The sequence below is a fragment of the Artemia franciscana genome, chromosome 3 (assembly GCF_032884065.1).
Source record: "Artemia franciscana chromosome 3, ASM3288406v1, whole genome shotgun sequence".
In the NCBI taxonomy this organism is placed as follows: Eukaryota; Metazoa; Arthropoda; class Branchiopoda; order Anostraca; family Artemiidae; genus Artemia; species Artemia franciscana.
The window spans coordinates 4118467-4142658 of NC_088865.1; the positions used below are offsets into that span (position 1 = coordinate 4118467).

General features: G+C 35.2%; 2 protein-coding genes across 12 annotated transcripts in view; one reads left to right on the forward strand and one right to left on the reverse strand.

Moving 5' to 3' along the window:
* LOC136024775 (E3 ubiquitin-protein ligase MARCHF5-like) overlaps positions 1–12438 on the reverse strand; it is an 87749-nt gene extending 75311 nt beyond the window's left edge. For 3 of the 5 annotated variants that reach the window (XR_010616907.1, XM_065700229.1, XM_065700232.1), the window contains exons 1-2: positions 12310–12438; positions 3047–3146 (exon numbers count right to left, since the gene is read on the reverse strand). Coding sequence is in view for 4 of the 5 variants with exons in the window: in XM_065700229.1 (XP_065556301.1) it covers positions 3047–3146; positions 12310–12359 (150 nt within the window). In the remaining variant the exon portion in view is untranslated. Of the gene's footprint in view, positions 1–3046; positions 3147–10688; positions 10734–11456; positions 11492–12309 lie in introns of those variants that run through there. The other 2 variants (XM_065700230.1, XM_065700231.1) reach the window with 2 other exon arrangements.
* Positions 12439–12502: 64 nt separating this feature from the next.
* The window catches only part of LOC136024777 (uncharacterized), a 58999-nt gene continuing 47309 nt past the window's right edge, over positions 12503–24192 (forward strand). For 4 of the 7 annotated variants that reach the window (XR_010616909.1, XR_010616911.1, XR_010616910.1 and 1 more), the window contains exons 1-3: positions 12557–13282; positions 19753–19845; positions 22716–23136. Coding sequence is in view for 1 of the 7 variants with exons in the window: in XM_065700233.1 (XP_065556305.1) it covers positions 22959–23136 (178 nt within the window). In the remaining 6 variants the exon portion in view is untranslated. The other 3 variants (XR_010616912.1, XR_010616913.1, XM_065700233.1) reach the window with 3 other exon arrangements.

The window sequence follows — 24192 nt, forward strand, 5'->3', positions numbered from 1 at the left end:
AAGTGGTTATGAAGTTTTGTGAACCAGGTCATTCGACTATACAGGAGGTTGATGCTGTACATAGCACTACTGAGCGGGGACTAAAGCCCCTTGATTTGTTTTCTCCACTAGGTCTGGCGAGGAAGTTACTGAAAGTAAGAAAGACACGTCCTTTGAATGTCCTAAAATGACCAAGTCAAAATTCTTTGATTTGCAAAAGCCAGCAAAGCTGTACAAGTACTCGTTGGTACCGTATTCAAAGGTGAAACAACTTGAGTTCCGTCAGGATAACGCTAAGAGAGTTTGGTTCAAAACTTCCTTCACTAGAAACTTGCAAATGGCTACTATATCACAAGAATGTACTTCAGTTAAAAACTGTCCCAACACTTCGGCTGTCCGTGTTGTTGAACGTCTTGTTTCGCCCAAACTTTGTGGCAAAAATATTGATCTACCTGATACGAAAATCAAAGATGTCAAGTATCTCCTGGAGTTCATCCCCAACCAAGACCAAAAGTATTTTGAAACCAAGATTGAACAGTACTACAAGGCCAAGGGGACTACTGAACGTTTGGAAGCCTCTCCGTGTGCGCGAGATCCATGTCTAGAGGAGGATTCCATTGAAGCAAAACGGCGGCCAGCAAAGAAGCTCAAGAAAAATGAACATTTCTGATATTTTTGTGAATTTTATACGTTTTCAAATAGTCTTGCTGCATCAGAACTCGTTTGTCGTACCTTCATGGTGAAAAGAATAGACAGCCCACAACATTTTGTGGTATCTAAGTTTACTAAAATTTCGGTAAGGTCGGATTGTCGTATCTGTATTTAATTTCAATTTTTGACGATGAAAACTTCACCTTTTTCATCTAATATTCGGGAGACCCTTCTAGTTATTTTTTCTCTTTTTTTTTAATGTATTTGCGAATAAAATCGGTTGTACCGTGTAAGTTCCAGCAAAGGCAAAATTTTCAAAGTCGTTTTTCTCGGAATTTTGAAAACCTTTGTTACGACAAAACCGCTCTTAGGGGACGATATGCTCTATCTCCCGCTTGCATAGCTCCGGAGGCAAACAAAGTCAACTAGCAGGAAAACACTTGAATATCGCAAGGGGGGCTTCTTCTCGTATTCCTACCCTTTCAACTTCAAACAGCTGCTCTAGATTTGTCAGGAAAATTCAGTTAACACTTTTCGCCTGCGTTTCCTGCTTGCAAAATTCTCTAATTAAAAGATTCTGGCGTCACTGCTAAAACATTCACTTATATACAGTAGCGGTTAAAACTAGTTGGTTGCACAAGCTGTCGAGATTTAAGCATGTGTTTTATCCGATTTATTTAAAACTTATTTAGCTATTAGCTCTTTGAACTCTAATTCTGACATACCCTACAAGCTAATGTAAATTTAAATATTATCTTTAAATGTACTTTTCATTTTTAGCAGGAAATAGAAACAGAGAAAAAAAAAATCCATTTCAGGAAGCAACAAGGCCGAATCCAAGCGGGGAGGGATGGGACCCTCCCAGAATTTTTGTCTGACTTGTATAAAATGTAACAAAAATGGATATAATAAATTTTTATACGTTTTTTGAGGGTTTTTTTTTTGTTGTAAAACGTCTCCCGAAAAAATTGTTGTGTAAAACATCCCCCCAAAAAATCCTGGATACGGTCCCGGGAAGCAACCTTTGAAATTTCTCATTTCCTTTAAGTCTAAATAACAAAAATATTTTCCAAACAAAAAAGATTACAAAGTATGGAATCAAACAAGAATAAAAAGTCGGCATCATAACTAAACAAAAAAAAAGGTTTTGGCATCAGGGCCGAATTTAAAGTTTTGACACTCTCAGGCCCAAACGTTTTTACATCTCCATTCTGGCGAAATTTCCGGGGAAGTCCAGAAAAATTCTACAAAAAATATGTTCTGGCATCAGCGCCGAATTTAAAGTTTTGATACTACCAGGCCCAGTCGTTTTTACCGCTCCGTTTCGGCGAAATTTCCGGGGAAGTCCCAAAAAATTTAGGGATAGTGGAAGCACTGATCAGAACGTAACTGATGGGCCAAAATTAATGGAAGAGAGGGGGGATATCGAGCTCTCAGCTGTCAATCTTGTGAGAAATCTGACAATTTATACGTGGCTGCGGAATTCATGTGTTGTTTCAAAATCATTAGTTTTTTGCGAATAGGCTGCATGGCAATCGAGTGCACCTGGCACTTTGACCACAAATAACATTTGGCCTTGTTCTATTTCAGAACAAGGTCAGTTCTTATTTCAAGTGGCAGGTGCTCACTTCAGAGTTGGTGAAGATAGGCAACGCTAGCTTACAAATATTAAAATTTTGACAGAACTTAGTGTGTTCCATCATTCCATCTTTTAAGAATCTACTGTACCTTTATTAGAGCACTTTTAGAAAATGCTGCCCCGGTATGGCATTTTGGCTTAACTTTGAAAGAATCAGGCAGTATGGAAGAAAACCTGAAGGGTGCTCTTGTTACTATTTCCCACGGCCTATATTCTTCTATATTCTTTTGCGTCTATTTTTTTGCGAATCGAGTGCACCTGGCGCTTTGATCACAAATAATATTGGCCTTGTTCTAGTTAAGAGAAAAAATTACTCAATGATAATTTGATAATTTATTGCGCCTCCTGCCATTGTGCATCCCTAGACCCAGGCTTGTCTGAAATGCTCTACAATGAAATATATAGGTTTTAATGTTGCAGTTGATTTCTGAAACCCAACTTCTCAAACAAAAAGAAAAACATAGCATGAAAATGGATTAAACATCTAGCAAAGACGGTAGGGAATTATAAAACAATTGTTCAGACTTTCCATTTCCAATCTGCAAATCTTATTCAACAGGAGAAGAAATAAAACATAAATAAGTAAGAAAAAACTAAATGAAAGAACAACATAGAAGAAAGACAGAAAGCATAGCACAACCAGAATTATCTTTCAATACCGGCAGATAAATTCTCTCCCCCCCTCAACTACTATAATAAGTTTAACCTGTATGTTCCTATTTGGTAGAGCTAAATACAAATTTATCTCATCATTTATTAACTCAACAAAAAACTTACCCATTGACATGTTTCTTTGCATTTGCAAGGGTTTACCCATAACTCTGGATCTTCTTCTTCTTCATCTGTACCACGACATATCCAACAAGTCTTTGAAGGACTGTAAACAGATAAAAACGGATTACAAAATAACTTAGCAAAGAAAAAAAAAGAATACATATTAGCCAGTTGATCAGAACTTAAAATTATAAAAATGTAATGATTCTACATGCATAAACTAATGTAACATGAATGAAACAGTGTAAGATGTTGATATAATCCCGTGTTGATAATTATCGAATTAGTTTGACCAATTAATTATTTATAAACTATACACATACATACTATACATATTATAGACCGATTATATGACTTATTTATTATTTACTTACTACAGTACATAATATAGGCTTATACTATACACACTTTACAGACTATACATATTATTTATAAACTATACACATACATACTATACATATTATAGACTGATTATATGACTTATTTATTATTTAGTTAGTACAGTACATACTATAGGCTTATACTATACACACTTTAAAAACTATAAATATTATTTATAAACTATACACATACATACTATACATATTATTTACTGATTACATGACTTACTTGTTATTTACTTTTACAGTACATACTATAGGCTTAAACTACACACACCTTACAAACTATACATATTATTTATAAACTATACACATAAATACTATACATATTATAGACTGATTATATGACTTACTTAATATTTACTTACTACAGTACACTATAGACCTATACTGTACACACTTTACAAAATATACGTATTATTTATCAACTATACACATACATACTGTAACATTCTGACTTACCTTTTCTATTCCAGTTGACCTGGATTCTACAAATATTGAATAAACATCTGCTTACGAATCAACCGACTTTTTAAAGGGTGTCAGAGCCCTCTAAAAGTCATGGAAGCCAACGTCCCATACCCCAAAATGGACTGGTTAAGCGACAACCTCAAAGAGGCATGGTCGAGATTTCAAACAAATGCAACCCTCATGTTCCAAGGACCCCTTAGTGGAAAGACTGAAAAAATCCAGAGTGCACAAGCTTATAAACAATGTTATTTCTGTGGCGGAGAGTACTCCCCCCTGCACAAATGCCCAGCCAAAGGAAAAGCGTGTAGCAATTGCGACAAGCTAAATCATTTTGCGAAAGTTTGCAAAAGCAACAGAAAAACAGTAAACCTCATAAACCAGGAAGCATGTCAAAATAAAGACGATGATCTCTTTATCGATACAGTGAACATTATTGATTCTGTTAACATGGACAAAGGTGAGGACCAACCCTATGTGAAGCTTAAGGTGAATGGACAAGCCAGAATCACTTTCGAAATCGACACTGGCGCCCAAGCAAACATCATTCCAGAAAGGAATTTCAAGACCCTCAAGCCAAAGCCTGTAGTACATGAAACGCTACAGATTCTTACTAGTTTTGGCGGCCAGAAAATACCTACGCTTGGAGTCTGCAAACTGACATGTACATACACAAACGGCAGCAGTGAAACTCAGCCCTTCTTCATTGTAAAACATGCCCCCATACCAATCCTTGGCTTCGATACTAGCAGGAAACTCAACTTAGTCAAGCCGGTCCTCACAGTCGAGAGCTCAAAGGCCCAGAAATCAACTCCATTTGTCAAAGAATTCCAAGACCTCTTCCAAGGTATTGGTCAGCTCGAAGGAAAGTGCCACATTACGCTGAAAGAAGGGGCTGAACCAAAAGCAGTACCAGCTAGACGCGTCCCGATATCCCACCAAGACAGCTTTAAGAAGGAGCTCGATAGGATGGAAAGCCTTGGGGTCATAGAAAAAGTCTCCCACCCCACAGATTGGGTCAATGCTGCAGTTGTAATTGAAAAGCCTGACAAGAGTCTTCGGGTCTGCATCGACCCCCACGACTTGAATATGGCCATCGAACGACCCCATCATCCAATGCTTACATTCGACGAAGCTGTTTTGAAACATGCCGGCGCTAAGTACTTCACAAAACTTGACGCTCATCATGGATATTGGTCGCTTGAACTTGACGAGGAGTCGTCCGAAATAACAACGTTCAACACACCATATGACCGATGCAAGTTCAAACAGATGCCGTTCGGCCTAATCTCGGCGCAAGACGAATTCCAGCGCCGCATGGAGGAGGCCTTTGAAGGTATCAAAGGTTTTTCAGTCATAGTGGATGACATCATCATATCCGGCCGAACCGATGAAGAGCACGGTTCTAATGTGCGCAGCCCGCTTATAAGAGCCCGCGAGAAATGCGCGAAGCTCAACCTTCAAAAGTGCGTGTTCAAAAGTGATAGCATCCCGTACTTTGGACACATAACATCAGAAGCTGGCATCCATCCTGATCCACGGAAGGTTCGAGCACTAAAGGAAATGCGCATCCCATCGACTAAAGATGAACTTCAGACCGTCTTGGGAATGATGAACTATCTGGCAAGGTATATACCCAATCTTTCCTCACTGAACCAACCACTTCGCGAACTGGCAAACCAGCGAGAGCTCAAGTGGGAAGAAGAGCACAACTCGGCATTCACAAATATCAAAGAATCGATTTGTGAATCATTATCATTCCTTGATCCAACATCAGGAAACATCGAGCTCCAAGTCGATGCTTCGAAGTTCGGCCTTGGGGCTACCATTCTTCAGAATGGAAAAACCGTATCCTTTGAATCGAGATCGCTTAATCGCACCGAGCAGAATTATTCACAGATAGAAAAAGAATTATACGCTATCCTCTTCGGCTGCCTGCATTATCATCAGTACTTGTATGGCCAGAAATTCATCGTTGTGTCCGACCACAAACCTCTGCATGTCGCCCTAAACCGCCCAATTTCGAAGTCGTCTCCTAGGCTGCAGCAGATGTTACTGAAAATCCAGCCATATGATTTTACAGTGATATTTCACCCTGGTAGAGAAATTCCTGTTGCCGACGCCCTATCCCGCTTATATCTCCCTGAAGAGGATACAGAAACACAAATGGAGATCGAATCGTACGTGCACTCTGTGATGACGCTTCTCCTAATAAGCCCGGACAGGCTTAAAAGGCTACAAGAGGAGACAGCAGCTGAACATTAATTGGTTGAGCTCACTAAGACTATCCAAAGTGGCTGGCCTGAATCTAAAAGGTCCGTCCCCACAAACATTCAACTTTCTTAAAGGCGTCTTCGAATTCATGGCACTTGTCGTTGACTCATTGATGCAGAGCCAGTTGGACCGTTTCTTCTAGACAATTTCACCTCTTGTATTCATCCTGGTTTTGTTGGTCTTGTTTGTTGGCGTGAATACATTTTTCAGGGCAGGTATTGATGGTTTCAGGTGTGATCCATGGTTTATCAGAGCAGGACTGCTCTCCTAAGATTTCATTGGCCGTTTCTCTGATGATTGAGGCACTCTCCTCAACCAGATGGTCAACTTCCTCTATGGTTGGGACTCCTGTGAGTTGGATGCTTGACAGCTTATTCGAGAGAACTACATGTTTGTTGTTTTGATGTTTTTCAGCAGGTCAACACGGTATCTTGGGTAGTTTCTTGGGTGGTTGGGGCTTTTGGAGGCGCATATGGAGTTCTGACATGACTAGAACATGGTCTGAGATAAAATCACCACTGGCTAAAGATACTGTATTCAGTACTGAAGACGTCCAGCGCTTGTGGACCAGTATGATGTCAATCATATTTGAGGTTCAGTCATCTGAAGATCTCCATGTGACTTTTCTACATTCTCTATGTCAAAACATTGTATAGGTAATAAAAAGCTCGTTGTTACGACAGAAATCTACAAGCAATTCCCCCCTTAGGTATGGTCACCCATGTCTGAACTTGCCCATTAAGTCTTTGAAAACTGAATGAGATTGTCTGATGATCGCGTTTAAGTCCTGTAAAATAATATTTTATTATTATTTTTTCCCAGAGGCACTTCATATGGAAGGTTTGGTTTTACAAACTTCAAAAGAGACCCATTCGATTGGAAATCGAGAGTTCTAGTGCCCTTTTTCAAAGTCGAAAGTGATTGAAGGGCAAACAGCCCCCCATGCCCTTTCCCCCCAAATACATGCGATACAAATTTTGAGGTAGCCCTTCTATTAAAAATAGTTCAAAAATCATATAACAAACTATGGGGTCGACACAAGCCCCAAGGGCCCGGGGGCAGGCGTTGTAAGTTATGCCCTTGGTATATATGGTTGTTATGGAAGAGATACGCATATAAACTTCAGAGAGGGCTAATTTGATTGAAAATTGGAAGTTGTAGCTCACTTTTTAGGAGTCAAAAGTGATTGGAGGGCAGCTAGCACCCCCACCCCCCAAATGCATCAGATAAGAATTCTAAGATAGCCATTTTTTTAAATAGCTCAAGGGTCAGATAATAAAACTTCCTGCGTCAAAACAGCCTCCAGGGCTCGGGAGCAGGCGTTGTAAGTTATGCGCTGGGGGCAAATATGGTTATCATAGAAGGGGTGCTTGTATAAAATTCAGAGAGGGCTCATTTGATTGGGAATCAAAAGTTCTAGTTCTCTTTTTAAGGGTCAAAAGAGATTTAAGGGTAACAAGCCCCCCTCCCCCCACTTACGCCCTTTTCCCCCAATTACACCAGATAAAAATTTTGAGACAGCCATTTTATCAAATATGGTTTAAAGGTCAAAGAACAAAACTCCAATGTTGACACAGCCTTAAATATAGCACCACTCTTCAAAGTTTTAAAACAAGAGAGTCTAATCTAGAACTTATAGATTTTAAGATGCAAAAGCACCTTAAATATCAGGGAAAAATTAACCTGAGCAAATAAGGCAAAACAGGAAGAATATAACACTTTTCAATTTTGTGATTAATTAGGGTTACCTTTTCAGCTTATGATAAGGTTTCAAAGGCTGTATATTCAGTAAAATATGAATGTGGAACATACTAAGAAGTATAATGGGGCCTCATTTCACTCATTTTACTTATGTTACAAAATGAGCATGGATTAATAAAAAAAAATATCTGTTCAAAGTAAAGAGCAAATTTTACAATTAAAACAAGCAACTGTTTTAAAGCTATTTAATAGATTATAGTTTTTTCCAAATTGTTGGGGGGGCAAATGCCCCTTGCCCCCACCTCAGAAACACCACTTCCCCAAGGGCATAGCTTACAACCCATTCCCCAGGCTCTGAAGGTTTTTTCAACCCCAAAAGTTTTGTTATATGATCTTCAGACTATTTTGAATAAAATTCTATTTAATTTTAACTGGAAGCATGTTGGGACATGATGTATGGGTGTGATCACTGATACTCTTAAAAACGGCACTAGAAATTCTGACTACCAATCCAATGAGCCACCTCTGAAGTTTATACAATCACAATTCCTACAAAAAACCTTTTACACCCCAGATCATAACTTACAACCCAAGCCCTGATGACTGTGTAAGGGGTGGGGGCCTCATCTTCAAAAACAATTTCCTGAACTTTCAACTAAACTGAACAAAATGGCTATTTCAAAATTTTAGTTGGACGTACTGGGGGGAATGATGGGCGTGAGGGGGGTGGGCTGGTTGCCTTCCAATCACTTCTGACTTTTGAAAAGGTTACTAGCCCTTTCAATTTCCAATTGAATGAGCCCTTTTTGAAGTTTTGATGACAACTCCATCTAAAGAAAGTATCCTGGTCTAAATAATAAAACTAAAAATAATAAATAAATAATACATTGTACAAACAGCATTCTTTACTTAGGTGGCACTAATGTGCTGCTTATAAAAATCATGCTGACTCAATTGTACTTCCAAGATACTGGACACACAGCTAAAAATATCAAGAAATAAATAAAGTAAACACAGAAACCTTTTGATCAGACAGGTAATGCTGTACTAAAATTCGTTTTAGAAACATATGACAAGACAAGCTTCTTTTCAAAGTATCAAGAAAAAGAATGTGTTTGTTGTTTATTTGCTAAACAACTTTTTTACACAGCTTTCCTTTTTTTGAAAAAAAGAATGCCATAATATTGAGAGACTCAGGGACAAAAATGACAAAAGCTTATGATCATGATTTCCAAGCTAGGAACTGTATTGGACATGACATTTGCAATTTGACTTCTTTTGATGGACTGAGCAAGGTCAAGGAAATTTAAATTTGCTGAAGAGTTACAAAAGCATTATGGGACTTTCCACTTAACAAAGGGCAAAATAATAAAGAACTTAAAGATGCAAAACCCAAAGAGTAATTGCAGTTAAAGCATTCAGTAAATTAAGTGAGGTGATTGAAGCAGATAAGCAACTATCAGCTGTGAGTGAAGTTAGAGAAGCCATTTTTTTGGCTTCTCTATCCTAGAAGCAAAGTTTTTTTTACTTCTAAGACAGGAAGCTCTTACTCATTGGTCAGCCAGCTACGCCATATTGAAGAGTAGCCCATGAAAACAGTTTCGCCCTTCATTAAACTAGCTAGTAACAACCAAACATGAATATGAGCTTATTACTGCTTGTTTCGAACAAGCTTCTAATAGGCAGTAGATGCAGTAGGAGACATATACCCTACTCGTATCTTGCAAAGCTATATCAAGCTCACCTTAAACATATTAGTAGCACCAGACACTGAAGCTAAAGCAAAACCTGGGCTTTAATATTCCTGCAAAGCCCACTAGAAACTTTTAATGGTTGTTTTCCCAGGGATGATTTTCAGCATTTCTAGCTCAAAGAGATTAATAATCATCTGGGTCTAAGAAAAAACAAAGAAGTTTTGGTAATGGTAACAAGAAAATGACTTGTAGTATATTTAGGGGGAGGGTCCTAGGCCCCCAAGAATTTTAAAAAGATTTTTATAGAGCTTCTCTTGTTCTCTTTGTTCTTGTTCTCTCAGCAGCAGCCCCCTTGATTTTTTACAGCATAGGTAATACATTTGAAAACAGCAATAAAAATCTAAAGATCTTAATTTAACAATTGAAACTAAAGATCTTATTTTGCTTTTATAAACCTATTACGATTCTCTAGTTTTATGTTAAATCCTGATTTATAAGGGTTTAAAATATTTTTTGAACTATAATATTTGCATATATCCTAATCTTTACAACTCATGAAATGAAAATGTATAAAAAAACCGGTATAATATTTCACAAAAATCTAGTTTTTTCACAACTGTAATAACAATAAGAGTGAATATTTTGGCTTCATATATAAATCCTAAAACATTTAGAATTCTGCTATTATTACCAACAAGAAAAACACAGTAAATATTTGATGGTTGGTCTCTTCCAAAGAAAATCAGCTAGTGGAACAAAAGTATGACCATTGGACTCCTTAGTTTATGCTCATTAAAGTTATCAGTTGTTTTTTTTTGACAGAATAACCTACATCTCTTTGATGGTCCATAAATGTCTCAAAGACATATAAGATTCTTGAAGGAAACACTAAAACAGTGAAATTCTGGTAAAACTAGAGCAAACAGTATTACTGGCTTTTGTATAAAGTGAATATACCACTTGATGCCTTTGTTAATGTTCTTTATAAATATAATAATTGCTTCTATTGGAAATTCAGATTTAAGCTCTTTTTGACCTCTTAAAAATGTCCTAAATATGAGGTATAAAAAAGGCTAAGAAAATTGGTCTCAAACCTTAAATACCTTATAACATTGCTCTCAAACTTACTGTTTCATTACAAATCTTTTTTTTTTTTAATGTTATATAATCCACAAGCACTGATTTTCCAATATTAATTTTGATAAATTAATTTTTCTAATGTTATGATGTTTTCTTCTTCTTTGACATCTAATTTTAAATAAAAGCATGCGTTTTTGGTTGAAAATATGAAAGCTGGCTATTATGAACGCCAGTTACACTGTTTGCTATAAATTTAACTATATTAAATATAGCAATGGTTAGTTTATGTATTTAATATATGCTATGCTTTACACTCACCACCCTGATGTGCAAATATATAGCCCAAATTTGTTTCTGAACTATTACAGATTTGTAATGACCCCATATTTAGGTCATTTTTAAGAGATCAAAAAGTGCTTAAATCTGAATTTCTGGTAGAAATGATTATTATATTTGTAAAGAGCATTAAAAAAGGCATCAAGTGGTATATTCACTTTATACAAAAGCCATAATACTGTTTGCTCTAGTTTTACCAAAAGTCTTACTTTATAAAATGAAGCATATCTATATTATGAAATTATCATGTTTCCTTTCTATGTTACACAGTATTTAAAATCAATTCAAACAATTTTCAATGCAACATTGAAATCAATGATAGACCAAAATAGATTGTCATCATGTTAAGAATACAAAAGCCTGCTTAATAATGAACTTATGATGTATCACATGACTCAATTAACATATAAATAGGTAATGGTCAAGAATTAGGCCTATTCAGAATAAGACATGCTAGAACAAGCCTATATTTTATATTACTATTTTATGCTTATTTTCATGGCTTGAATTTTGACAATTAATCCCTAGCCCTCCTCCTCCTCCATAGTCTCATATCACATTAGGGTAAAATCCTAGTTAATTGACTTCTTGCTATCTCGGAAAGGGTTTAGGTTAGGAAAATGAAACTTTCAGGAATAAATCTACAGACTAAAGTATGTCCTGGGAAGGTATTTTGAAGCAACTACCTCCACTCCTTCTCCTTCTAGAGGGCACTGACCTTTGATGAACTTTAAAAATATGTGTTATAAAATTGAAACAGTTGCAAAATAGATCTTCAGCTTAATTAAAGTACAACAAAATTGTTTTTAGCTTCATAACTTTGCTCAATTCCATTTTATAAGGTTTTAAAGATATGCAAATATGTTTCTTAAATTCTAAAAAAAAAACATTTATATGGCTCAAAATTCTATTCAAATAACAGGAATTGCAATTTCAGTACTAAAGGTAGAGAAAAAGCAACTGGTAACTAAGAATTAAGGTAAAATATTGTTTTGTCAAAATTTCAATAGGTATAGACCAGTCATTTAGGCAAATTTAAGGGCCCTCTAGAGAGAGGAGTGGAGGTGGGAACCTTAAAATACCTTCCCGGGACACACTTTAGCCTGTAGATCCATCTCTGAAAGTTTCATTTCCCTAACCTAAACCCTTTCCGAGATAGCAAGAAGTCAATTGACTAGAGTTTTACCCACATTAGTCTATGTTGAAAAAAGCAATTTAAGAATTGATGAAGCCTTCTCAAGCCTAATAAAAACACATTTTCCGTCAGAAATATTCCCAAAAGACCTTAAGGTAGAAAGGGTCTAAATTTTATCCTAAGGCGACACTTCATTACCTATGTGGCTTCGGGGAATTGATTACAACCTCTTCAGTCTCGAGGGACATTTTCAGTCCAAAATCATGATTTTACATTTTAAATTTAAATATTTTGTTTCTTTTAACAAATGTCCTACGTTAGATTATGATCAGTGTTCAAGGATTAGGAAATAAAATATATTTAGCGCAGATTTCAAAAACATTATCAAGACTGAAACTGAAAGATTCTGGAATATATCTGAAAGGGTTTAGGTTAGGGAAATGAAACTTTCAGGGATGGTTCTACAGGCTAAAGTATGTCCCAGGATGGTATTTTAAAGTACCTACCTTCACTTCTTCTCCCTCTAGAGGGCTGTGAAATTTGCCTACATGACAGGTCTATACCTATTGAAATTTTGGCAAAACAACATTTTACCTTAATTTTCAGTTACTAGTTGCTTTTTCTCTGCCTTTAGTTCTGAAAATGCAATTCCTGTTATTTGAGTAGAATTTTATGCCATATCAATGTTTTTTTTTTTCAAAATCTAGGAAATGTATTTGCATATCTTTGAAACCTTATAAAATGGAATTGAGCAAAGTTATGAATCTGAAATTAATTTTGTTGTATTTCAGTTAAGCAGAAGATCTATTTTGCAAGGTTTCACTTTTGTAACACACATAATTTTAAAGGTTGGGCCCTCTAGAGGGAGAAGGAGTAGAGGTAGTTACTTCAAAATACGGTCCTGGACATACTTTAGTCTGTAGATTCATCTGTGAAAGTTTCATTTTCCTGACCTAAACCCTTTCTGTGATAGCAAGAAGTCAATTAACTAGAATTTTACCATATTTTCACATAAGGGGTGAATTACAGTAGAATTTCAGTAAAACTGTGTTAAATACATTTATTGTGCACATCATAAAGTAAGAATGTGTCCCACCCTTTGTGGTCTGAGATTATTTGGTAAAATTCTAGTTTAAGGATTTATTACCATTTTGAAAAGTAGATGAGCTAGGTAAATTGAAATATCTGGAGTGAATCCTGAATATTTTTAATGAATAAAAGATATATTCTCAACTACTAGGTCTAGAATTTTCTAATTAAGCTATTATGCTTATAAAGTTTTATAAATGCCAAGAATAAATTGGCTACTTGTCTGAATGTTGACAAAAACATTATATCTATTTTTCAATTTTCATGTCTGTCATGTTTTTTTTGAATAAATTGAAGGAATGGTTTATAGATTTTATAACAAAGATTCCTAAAGCTCTGTCTGCAATAAAAAGAGAGGGAGCCAAGTTAGGTGTTTCTTTCCAGGAGTTTGTTAAGGCCCTGGATACATTCCTGAGAGTTTCATTCACATAAGTCAATGCTTTCCAAGATAGTAAAAAGCCTCTAAAATGGAATTTTACCATTAAATTTAATTGTGCCAGAGTGAAACCAATAGAGCTGTAAATATAGAATTATTTGAAATAATTTTAAGAAGAGCATAGCAATAGAAAGAAACATAATAATTCAAGGAATAAAAGCATACTGCAAGCTATAAAAAAATAAATTAATTATTTTAATATTTTATGTTCCTAAGGCTTTATCTGGGACCAGCAGGTTGTATTAACAAAAAAAAAAAAAAAAAAAGAAACTACATAATGTTTAGAAATGTTATTAAATAAAAAATATAATCTACAATCTTTGTTTGTTTAGCATGTTTCCTTCATATTTATTGTTCATTCATGCACAAAACTCAAGTCTATCCTTAGCAGAAATTACACCATTCAATTCATAGTAACATTCAAGAATAGGTTCTACTCAGAAAGAAACATCTTAATAAAATATAAGGAGTACTATTATATCCCTTATCTTATGCTCTTTCTATTTATCATGTTTATAGTTCCAATAAATTCCCACTCTGAAGGTGGTATTATATTATTTTCAAATTCTTTTTAATGTTTACTAACTTGGTACAAAACCACACTAATAATAAAAAATACAGAATCACTGAACCTATACTAGCAATTTCTCAGTTTATGGCAAAACATAACAAAAAAGCAGTTGATCATGAATTAGGACTACTTCTAGTGCAATTATTTATATATATGTAACAAATTAATTTTTTTCTGATGTATTTAATGCAGGGTTTTACGTGTGGTTTAACTATGTACAAATATGTTTGATTCTGTTTGTTTTTTTGCTTAATATTTTTATTTGTTTTTGTTCTTCTTTTGTCAGTGCTCTATTCTTTATCTTGTTTTTGATATGATGAGTTTTCAATAAATAAATTGCTGTAGGATATATTCAAACTAAAAGAAATTGCTTGCATTTTACTTTGCTGATGCTGTGCAGCAATATGTCAGAAACAGCTTAAGTTGTAGTAGGATATTAAGTTGTAACTTTAAGAAGGATGTTGAACCAACCAAAAGACACAATTGATATGGTACTGCTGCCAGGGGCCCCACTAGACATTTTTTGGGGGTTGTGGGATAGGAATGGATATCTTGGGCTGATTTGAATGATTATGCTATTAAAATTATTTATGTTTCTTTGTTTTTTTTACAACCACATAGTGGTCTTTTTTCATTGCTTTTACATCATATATTTCCATCAGCCCATTTCCTCTATTAAAAAAATGTATGTAAATAAAAAATTATACAGTAAACTAGTGATGCTTCATGCCATAATTTTACTGATTGTTTAAAAGCATTTGAAGTCAAACCCCAATTTTTCCCATGATGCACTGGCATTGAACTGGGGAAGTTGTGGCTTTCTGATCTTTTCTGATAAAGTGAGCTTTTTCAGGAACATAGGCCAATCATATGTTTTTAGAGTGAAAGGAGCTCGCCATTTCACCTTCTTGTAAGAACTAGCATTACACTCTTTTCAGATGCTATTTGGAACTTCTTATTTTGTGTCAAAATTTTGATTTCACCCAACAGATATTGTCCCAATTCAAATAAGGTCCTCAAAAGTTTTCCTCTCAATAAGGATGATGGTTCGTCAGCATATGTTTGGTATATCCAAAATGTTGTTTTGTAACTTCAAAAGACTATGTATCCACAAGGTTCCACATATAAGGGGGCCTACCCCACTTAAAGGGATCCTTTTTGAATAGTTTTTCTTTGATTTTACTCCTAAAATTTCAGTTCCCAGTTTCTGCAGTGTCCAGCAGCCACTCCAGTTTCTGAAAAGGAAAATATTTCTTAATAATTACCAGTTTGAGTTTAAACCAGGGTAAGCATACTGACATATATTTCATAATGTTGAGTTATAGTAAACAAAGCCTTGGATTCTAGCCTACTACATGCAGCAGTTCTGCTTGATATCAGAAAAACATTTGATAGTATATACCATTCAATTCTTTCTGCATACTGGAATATGAAAGGAAAAGAGGTTTGGTATTGGTGCAGATCATATTTGAAGGACTGTAATCTTTATGTGGAAGAAGATCCAAGGAATAATTGTCAATTTGGTGTCCCCCAGGGCATAACTGCCCAAGTATTTGGGGATTGGCTTAACATAGCTGCATAAGCCTCTCACATATGGGTATTAGGATAGAATTGGCTATAGGTAACTAGTTTAAAATCTACAGTCCACATAGGCAATTATTTTAGAATCCTCTGATGACTCTGGCCTCGTATTCTGACTCTCATTGTCCTCTACTATTTCTAGCTCCAGGCTTAGAGGTTCACAAAGGACAAGTCTGATGTCTCTACAATCAAAATCCTCTGCTGAAATATTTCCAAGACCAAACCCTCTACCCCCAGCAACCAAAACACACAGTACATTTAAGGCCAATAGGTTAAAAGGGTTTGTACTGTACCCCCTAATTCTTGCATAGTAAGATGGTCTTGTCCTGCTTTTTGGCTGTCTTCCATGATGATTTATAACTTCCTTAGTGTTTCAGTGTTGTCATTCCCATCCATGAGTTTGGACTTCTCATGGGTGAAAGCAACTCAAAACTTTCAAGAGGGTCTGCTGCTTATTTTACTTGATCTATAGGTCTGATGTTACCATGATTAATACTCTTAAGATGATGTTGTGGTTTTTAGAGGGTTAACAGCAACCATCAATGAGGTAATTGATGTCATCTTCTGATCTTTACTTTCTTAGGGTTTAAAACTTTCTAATATAGCGACCATCTTTTTTTTGAATCTATTGAGTAGAAGGTATCATCACTAGATTGTTCTCAATCTTCTCTTTGTCACCTTTATAGACTAGTGGAGAAAGTTGCTAAAGATGTTTTGTCTTCTTCAGACTTCAGACACTTGGAGTATATAGGTTATTTTTGTCATTCCTGTGTAAAAAATCTTTTCAGACTGAGTTATCATCCTCGTCACTATGACTTAGTTCTACATAACTTTCATCATTATCCTTTAAGAGCTATAAAACTCCTTCGTTTATTCAATCTACTTTTTCTACTCATCTCTGGTCAAGCCTAGATAAAAAAAGAAGCATTTGAGGATGTTCAATTATTTCTTTTTTTAAACCCATCTACAAAACATGAAAATTATGGAGCTGCGTTAGGCCTAACAAATCTACAAAATAGATGTTACATGGGAGTTCCTTTTTTTTTAATCAACAACTCAATTTAGACAACTGAACATTAAAAAGACAAAACAAAAAAAGATTAATTGTTATTCAAATAAGATTAATAAGCCAATGGTGACTTCCTGTTAAAAAAAAAACCACCAAGTGTTGGAATGGATTTCTAGATCTGCTGTACTATATTTTTTAATCAGTCTTAAGTTACATGTCCATAATGGTATGTGGAGCAAATGTTTGAAAACCAAAGAACATGGAATAGAATTTGGCTTTATTGGTTTTAGTGAATATCTTTCAAAAAGACACAACATATAAGGTATGAGGCAGAAAAATCAGGTTGTAAAAAGCAGTACAACAAGGGTTGTCACAAAGGAGGCAGAAATTTGATGAGAAATGTGAGCAGTCAGAAGTCTTTAATTGTGGTAGACAGAAACTATGGGGGTATATGGGTGAAATACAGTCAGCTTTCTTAATGATAGAGGTACGAAGGAATACGCTATAACTTGTCATGAGTAACTGTCATGGAAATAAACCTGACCATCTTCTGATTTCTGGAGAGAATATGAGACCTAAATTATAGTATTCATCAAAGAGGATGAAAAAAATTTGGGAAAAGCGCTCAATAGTTTAACTTTGGTTAAGGATATCATCAGTATATTGGGAAAAAACGGGTTGATACTATAATGAATATAAAATGTGAGGTATATGTTCTTAATACCCAAGACATAATTGTTCACCAGTTTATGAGAAGTGACAGCTCCTGCCCTGTTCCTTTTACAAACAAGAATTTATCTTTATGTGCAACAGGGGGCTCGTGCTGGATGTAGGAATGTTAGTGTCAATGACTCAAATAAAGTACATATTTTAAGTGGTCTAGTGACTAAAGGTGTGAAAATCTTTTTTACAGTTTGAAGCCTCATTGGGATGAAAATAAGGGAATCAAAATATGCTTCATGGTATTTTTTCAATTCTTCTCTAACTCATTCATAAGTAATGCTTCATATATTTTTATGGACGTTGCAGGAACAGCAATAGTGCAGAAGGAAATTCATTAGAATACACATTTATCTCTTATATAGGAGGGGGTGGGGTGAAAATAAGATTTCCTGTGCAAAACATTGAAGATACAACTACCTGAAAATCTGATCTGAAGGACCAGTGCTCTTTTAAGGCACACTCACTGAGCATAGATGCAGACTGCTGACTTTGTCAATGATCTAGGGCTTAGAAAAGGAAGAAGCAATAAAACTCAGTAATCCAAGAAAATCGTGGCAATTCTCAAGTTTCTGCTCAAATTTATTTTGCAGAATAGACGCAGGTGTTTATAATTAAGACTCAAAGTGAACAAACCACTTATTTTTTGGGATTTCTTTTGCAGAATTAACGTGTAGAAGTCATGTTGTAACTAAAAAATATCTAACTACTATAAATCTCACATACTTCAATCAAGGACCGGTTAACAAGAAATCTTGGCTTATGCCCAATTCTATTGAAAACCTCTTTAATAGGAAACCCATTTATTTGAATAAATTATATACACCAGCGCCATAAAACCAACTAACAAGCTTGACTTGCTCATTAGGTAGGGCATCCGATCCTGATCACGAGATCACCAATTCGAGTTTGATCACAATACTTGCTATGGTCCCGAGGTCTCCCTGTGTACGTTTCGTCACATAGGTCTACCAGCTTTTCTGCCAAAACTAAGTTTTCTGTGTATTTCATTCAGAAAAATCATTGGATATTTAAAGAAACGAAGTATTATTGAGAGTACATTTTATGTTTTTAATCTTATTAGCTGTTCAACGAAAAATAGCTATATGTTTTTCAATGAAAAACACTCTCCATGGTCAATAGTAAGCGTGTTCAATAGCAGTCGTAATCATTTATTAAAAAAAAAATTGTTGAACAGTACTCCAACCAAGGACCAATTGGCAGGAAATCAAAACGCCCACTGAGGTTGATATCATACGTGGTCAATTATAGTCATATTCATTTTTTTTTAACTTCTGTAGAAAAGTACCAGAAAAGTATTCCAACCAAGGACCAGTTGGTAGGAAATTAAAATAGCCTCCGTGGTGAATAGCATGTGTGGCCAATATCAATCATATTCATTTATTGTTTTTTAAATTTTTGTAGAAAAGTTGAAAGACAGTTTCACTATTAAAAGAAAACCTTACTCAAAGTCATGATCTATTCAGCAAATACCTTTCCATCTCTTATATTGAAGGGCAAATGACAATTTGTTACCCATCACCCTTAACTGGGAGAGTTGTGTGAAAATTTGAAGCTAGAAAGTTTTTTTTTGGCTGGAGACTTGATGAGCTTAATGTTTTGGATCTCCAAGATATCTTTAATTGGATTAGATGATATGTTTTTCTCAGCTAGACATCCCATGTCAGTCATAATAGTAGAGTAAATACAGTAGTGTTGACTAAATAAAGAGCCATGTTTGTCGCATATCCCCCTCTCTGTTATATGGAATGGACGAAGTGGCAATAGAAACATCCCCCAAGTTGAGAGGAGAATCATTTGAATGGGATTGAAACTTAAAGTAAGAAGGTCCTAAAGATTTCCGAAAAAGCATGTTTTTAAGGTTAGAAAGTTTTTAGAGGGCTGGTAGCCTCCTTCTGTTCCTTTTCTAACCTTAGGTCTCTAATAACCTCCACTATTTTCATATTCAAGTTTTTTTTTAGAATGAATATTGCTAAGAATGGTCAAAATCTGAAACATGTACCTGAAGGCCAAGGACAAGGGCCCAAAGTCATACAATTGGTCTATTCTTCACAGATTCATTTAATAGAGTAGATAATGCATAAAATATAGATTGTGTTTTGTAAAAACGATATTTACGAAAAAAAATAAATAAAGAGTAAAACTTATGGGAGTGAATTTACACATGAATTTTTTCCATTGACAAAACCTTTTTTTATTTCTTTTTTTTTCTAGTTGAAAAGTATTTATGGTATGCAATTGCTGTTTGTCCTAATCCTCAATGGAACAGATTGGCATTGATAATGCTGAATCTAGCTCAAAATCAAGGTAAGTTCATATCGTTTAATTTTCTTTCTTTTATAATAGGTTAAGATCCCCCAGTATTCAGACAGTGCCTAATCTTGGATAAAATTCTTAATTAAAATACATCTTTCCTAAACATGGACAACATACTCCAAATTTTCGGCATATTGTTAACTAGGACTAGAATTGTTCTGATTGGATGACTACAATCTTCAAAACTTATGGTATTTCGTTATTTCTATTTAAACGAAAGTTATCCGTACAACCTAACCCATTGAATACAATAAATCTGCTCCACAACACTTGTCTTACTTCAAATCTGTTCAAGAATGAATCCGTCTGTGATTTAGATAATTTGTTCCAACTGTTAGATCCTGTGTCCAAAATTGAACAGCATTTTCCAAGATTAGTATCAAGTATTAAATGTATGTCCAAGATTAGACTCCACTGTTGTCTATCAGTGTATTTGATTGTGTAAGTGTTTTGTATGATTAAAATGTTCAAGTTAATCATACACTTACTAAGAAGATTTCAGCAAATCAAATGGTGAAACAATTCAATTTCTAGTGGTCTCTTAGAGATTCCATAATGATTTAACAGTTGAAGTGACGATTAGGTATCTGAAAGCCAGTAATGTAATTTTTATCAAAATCCTGGGGAAGGGGGATGGGAAGTTTAAGTCGATTTATTCAAATCACATGAAAATGAGATTCGAAAACAAAGAATGAGCCATATTGTACTATATAGGCAAAGGTAGACTAAAGAAAACTCATCTGTTTCAGTGGATGCTTAAATTGAGTAGGCCTGTCTTAGCTTTGGCAAAAATTTTTAAGATACTAAATTTCAACTGGGGGGGGGGGTGGACGAACTTGAGTCTGGGGCAGTTTTTCGCCTCAGAATTGTAGCAAATTACGCCCCTGTTAACTACTGGTATGTTGCCGTGTTTTAAAATGCAAAGGAAGTTTGATGTCTTCCATACAACGAATATATAAAAAATCAGTCTTGCCACATATTCATATTCACACATTTATCTGTCATGGAATCAGAGCTGGGGTAACTCATAAGGCTCTGTGTCGCACAGTGTAGGTTTTGAAGGAGAATGGGAAAATGTTTTTTTTCCTTTTTTGTATGTTCAAAAAAGAATTTGTTTAAATTAAGAACATGATACAAATTACTTGAATATCAAGTGTTTTGTTTTTCTCATATTCAAACTACTTGTGATAATGAACTGTAACGCAACTCGGCTCAAAAGTAACCGAAAATCTGAAAAAAAAAGAATTTGATAACAATAGATACATCAAAAGAATTGGCTATTTATTTTGATTCCGAATATATAAAGATCATTAAGTTGAATGTTACCCATCAAAAGCTACGAGCATGAAAAAAGTTGCCTGATTTTCGAAAAAGAGGCAAACTCCCCTAAAACGTCAAGCGATTTTAACGAATCATATCATGAAATTAAGTATATCAGAGAACCCTACTGTAGAGGTTTCAAGGTCCTATCTACAAAAATGTGGAATTTTGTATTTTTGGCAGAAGAAAGATAGTGTTATTTGTCCCTTTTTGTTTTATTTTCACCAGGGATGATTATATCGAACCAATGGCCTTAGAGATCGGGAGAGAGCTCGTTCGAATGAAAGACAAAAGTTTGAGAGTTGTTTTTAAGTGACAAAAAGATTGGAAGGCACCTGAACCCCCTCCTTCACCATTTTCCCCACAAAGACATCAAATCAAATTTGAAGATATCCATTTGATTCAGTATAGTTGAAATGCCCAATAACTGTGCTTTTGGCGATGACATGATCATCAGCGATGACAATCTCCAGGAACTATTTCCTGGGAAATTGGAAAAATGCACGGACATTCTTTGGGATAATTTTCTGTGGGGAGAGGGATGTTCCACGAGAATTTTTTTTTTTTGGGGGGGGGGGGGAGGGAGGTAGGAATTTTCCGAGGAAATTTTTCAGGAGAAAGGTTACCCCCCGGGGGGGGGGGGTCCCTGACATGATTTGAAAAACAGTCCGAATTTAACGAAAAAGAAGTTTTTTCAACTGCAAGCAAAGAGCAACATTAGAACTCAAGATGAAAATAAATTATTCCTCAACCCTCTCTCTGTGTGCTAAACTTTGGCTTTGTGTCCTAATTCTTTAGAAAAGATCCCCCAAACATTGTTTGGGGGATCTTTATTGTTTGGGGGATCTTAATTCCGACTGAGTAATTTTAAAATTACTCAGTCGGAATTAGTGGACTAGATATAACAACGAATTAATTGATTATAAGGGTTATCAATGACAGTACTGCATTGATGAAAACTCATTTTTTATTTGAAAAAAGTCATTTTTATTTGAACATGATTTAACGGCTCAGATTCTTTTTACTCGATTGATGATAATGGCAAACTAGATTTACACTGTTTTGACAATAGTTGCTCTCTGCGCAGCTAAGTCATTTGTCTTATCTCTCGTTTGGCAAATGAGTACTTAGAATCAATAACTTTTTCTAGAGCACATGCTTTTTTGAATAATAGGTGGTGGCTCATAAACGTAGAGCTGAATTCCAAGAAGTAGTTTGAGATTGCTTGGGTCCAAATGCTCCACGTTGAGCCCTCAGATTATACATACTGAAAATCCTTGTTTGAATCTAACTTCAACAGGGTCTTGTAACGTGTTCACCTTTCTACCCAATTGTATCAATGAAGCCTCTGCTTTAGATATTAGCAGGTACGATTATCTTAGACATTAAGTTTGACAAAAATCCCAGTTTGACTATCTGGATAATTTTTTTTATTGTGTACAAGTCAATGACTTTGGTTTTAATAATTTGTGATGGGTCTTTAGTTCTTCAATGGGATGAATATTTTCATGACCTTGATTGTCTTTTTTCTCCTTTTGCAGGAAACATAAATGAGCAAAACTGATCAGTTTGAGTACTCAAGAAGAAGCGCCTTCTAGCTCTCGCAATCAATCCGTGGGAAATTCTGTGTCCAAAAAAATACACATTGTATAGAAGAAAAAGGACAAGGTGAAATAATTTCTAAAGGTAGTGAACCTGGAAGAGAGCCAAGGATAGGTTTTCGAGATATTGCCAAAGGAAGTTCAAGTGTCGAGTCAGTGAATTCAGGTGGTTCTAGTATATCTATGACTGAATCAACAACCTCACAGGTCACCCCTGCTGCTTCGTCTGCTAAACAAGGCAGGAGTTCGGTTGTTTTGCGAAATCGGGTATCCAAAAAACAGGATTATCTGGAAGGCAGTAGTACAACTGTTTCTCAAAGCTCTTCTGCTTTCAAAACAGCCAGTTCCTCTAGTAATCCAGGTAAGTTATTTCCCTTTTATTTTGTGCTTTTATGATTCATTTAGTTTTTAAGCAATAATTCTAGCAAATATTCATTTACTTTTCTATTTTTCATTTATTCTATTATTCATCGTGTTCTTTTACTATGTCTTATTTTTTGTATTACGTTTTTTGTTTTATATTTGTTTCATGTCTTGTTTTATCCTTTATCATGTCTTGGAAAATTCTTGTTTGGAAAAAGGGAAACCTTAGGATTCCTATAAAAAAATTTTTATTTTCGGAAATCCTCTTGTGAATACTTATATGTTTCTAAAAATAAACTTTTTTTGCTAATTTGACGCATTTTTGGTGTCGGTTTCTATTTTCTAATTTTTCCATCTTCTATACAAAAAGGTCTTTTTTTTTATTGTCTAAGAAAGCCCTGCCTTTCTCTGAAAACCTTAACTATTATTTGAACCAGCAGTGCTCAACATACAAGGCCGAGGGGGGGGGGTGGAGGCATAATCTACAGAAGTGCTGCAAAACAAATTGGTATTTGTCAGTTTTGCCTTTTTGATAAATTTTTAGTTTTGGTAAATTATTTTTCGATTTCTAAAGACTTCTCACTCCCCAAAAAGACGTTGAGGGGGGGGGGTCGCTGAATAGGTGAACTGAAAGACTACATAAAGTTTGACTGTGTCTAAACCATGGGGGGGGGGTTCACAGACTTATACATTATACAAATGTAAATAAAAATTACTAAATTACATAAAATTAAACTGTGCCCAAGTCACCGGCAGGGGTAGTTGACTCGTTTCCTTTTTGCTAAGGGCAGGTATGTTAGTGTACACGGTCCAAATCCTTTGGAAAGGGGGCTTAAGAGCTCTTCCTTTGGGAATGTGGTATAATACTCTAAACGGTTACTCTACTGTGTAATAGTATCCGGGATTTCTAGCGTGTGTGATGTTTTAATTTGCTAAAAAAAAAAAATTAAAATGTTTTCCCATTTATAACTTTACTAAATCAAATATTCCTAATATTTTAAGGAATAAATATCAGCACATGTATATTAAACTGACAATGCAGATTCATTTGTAT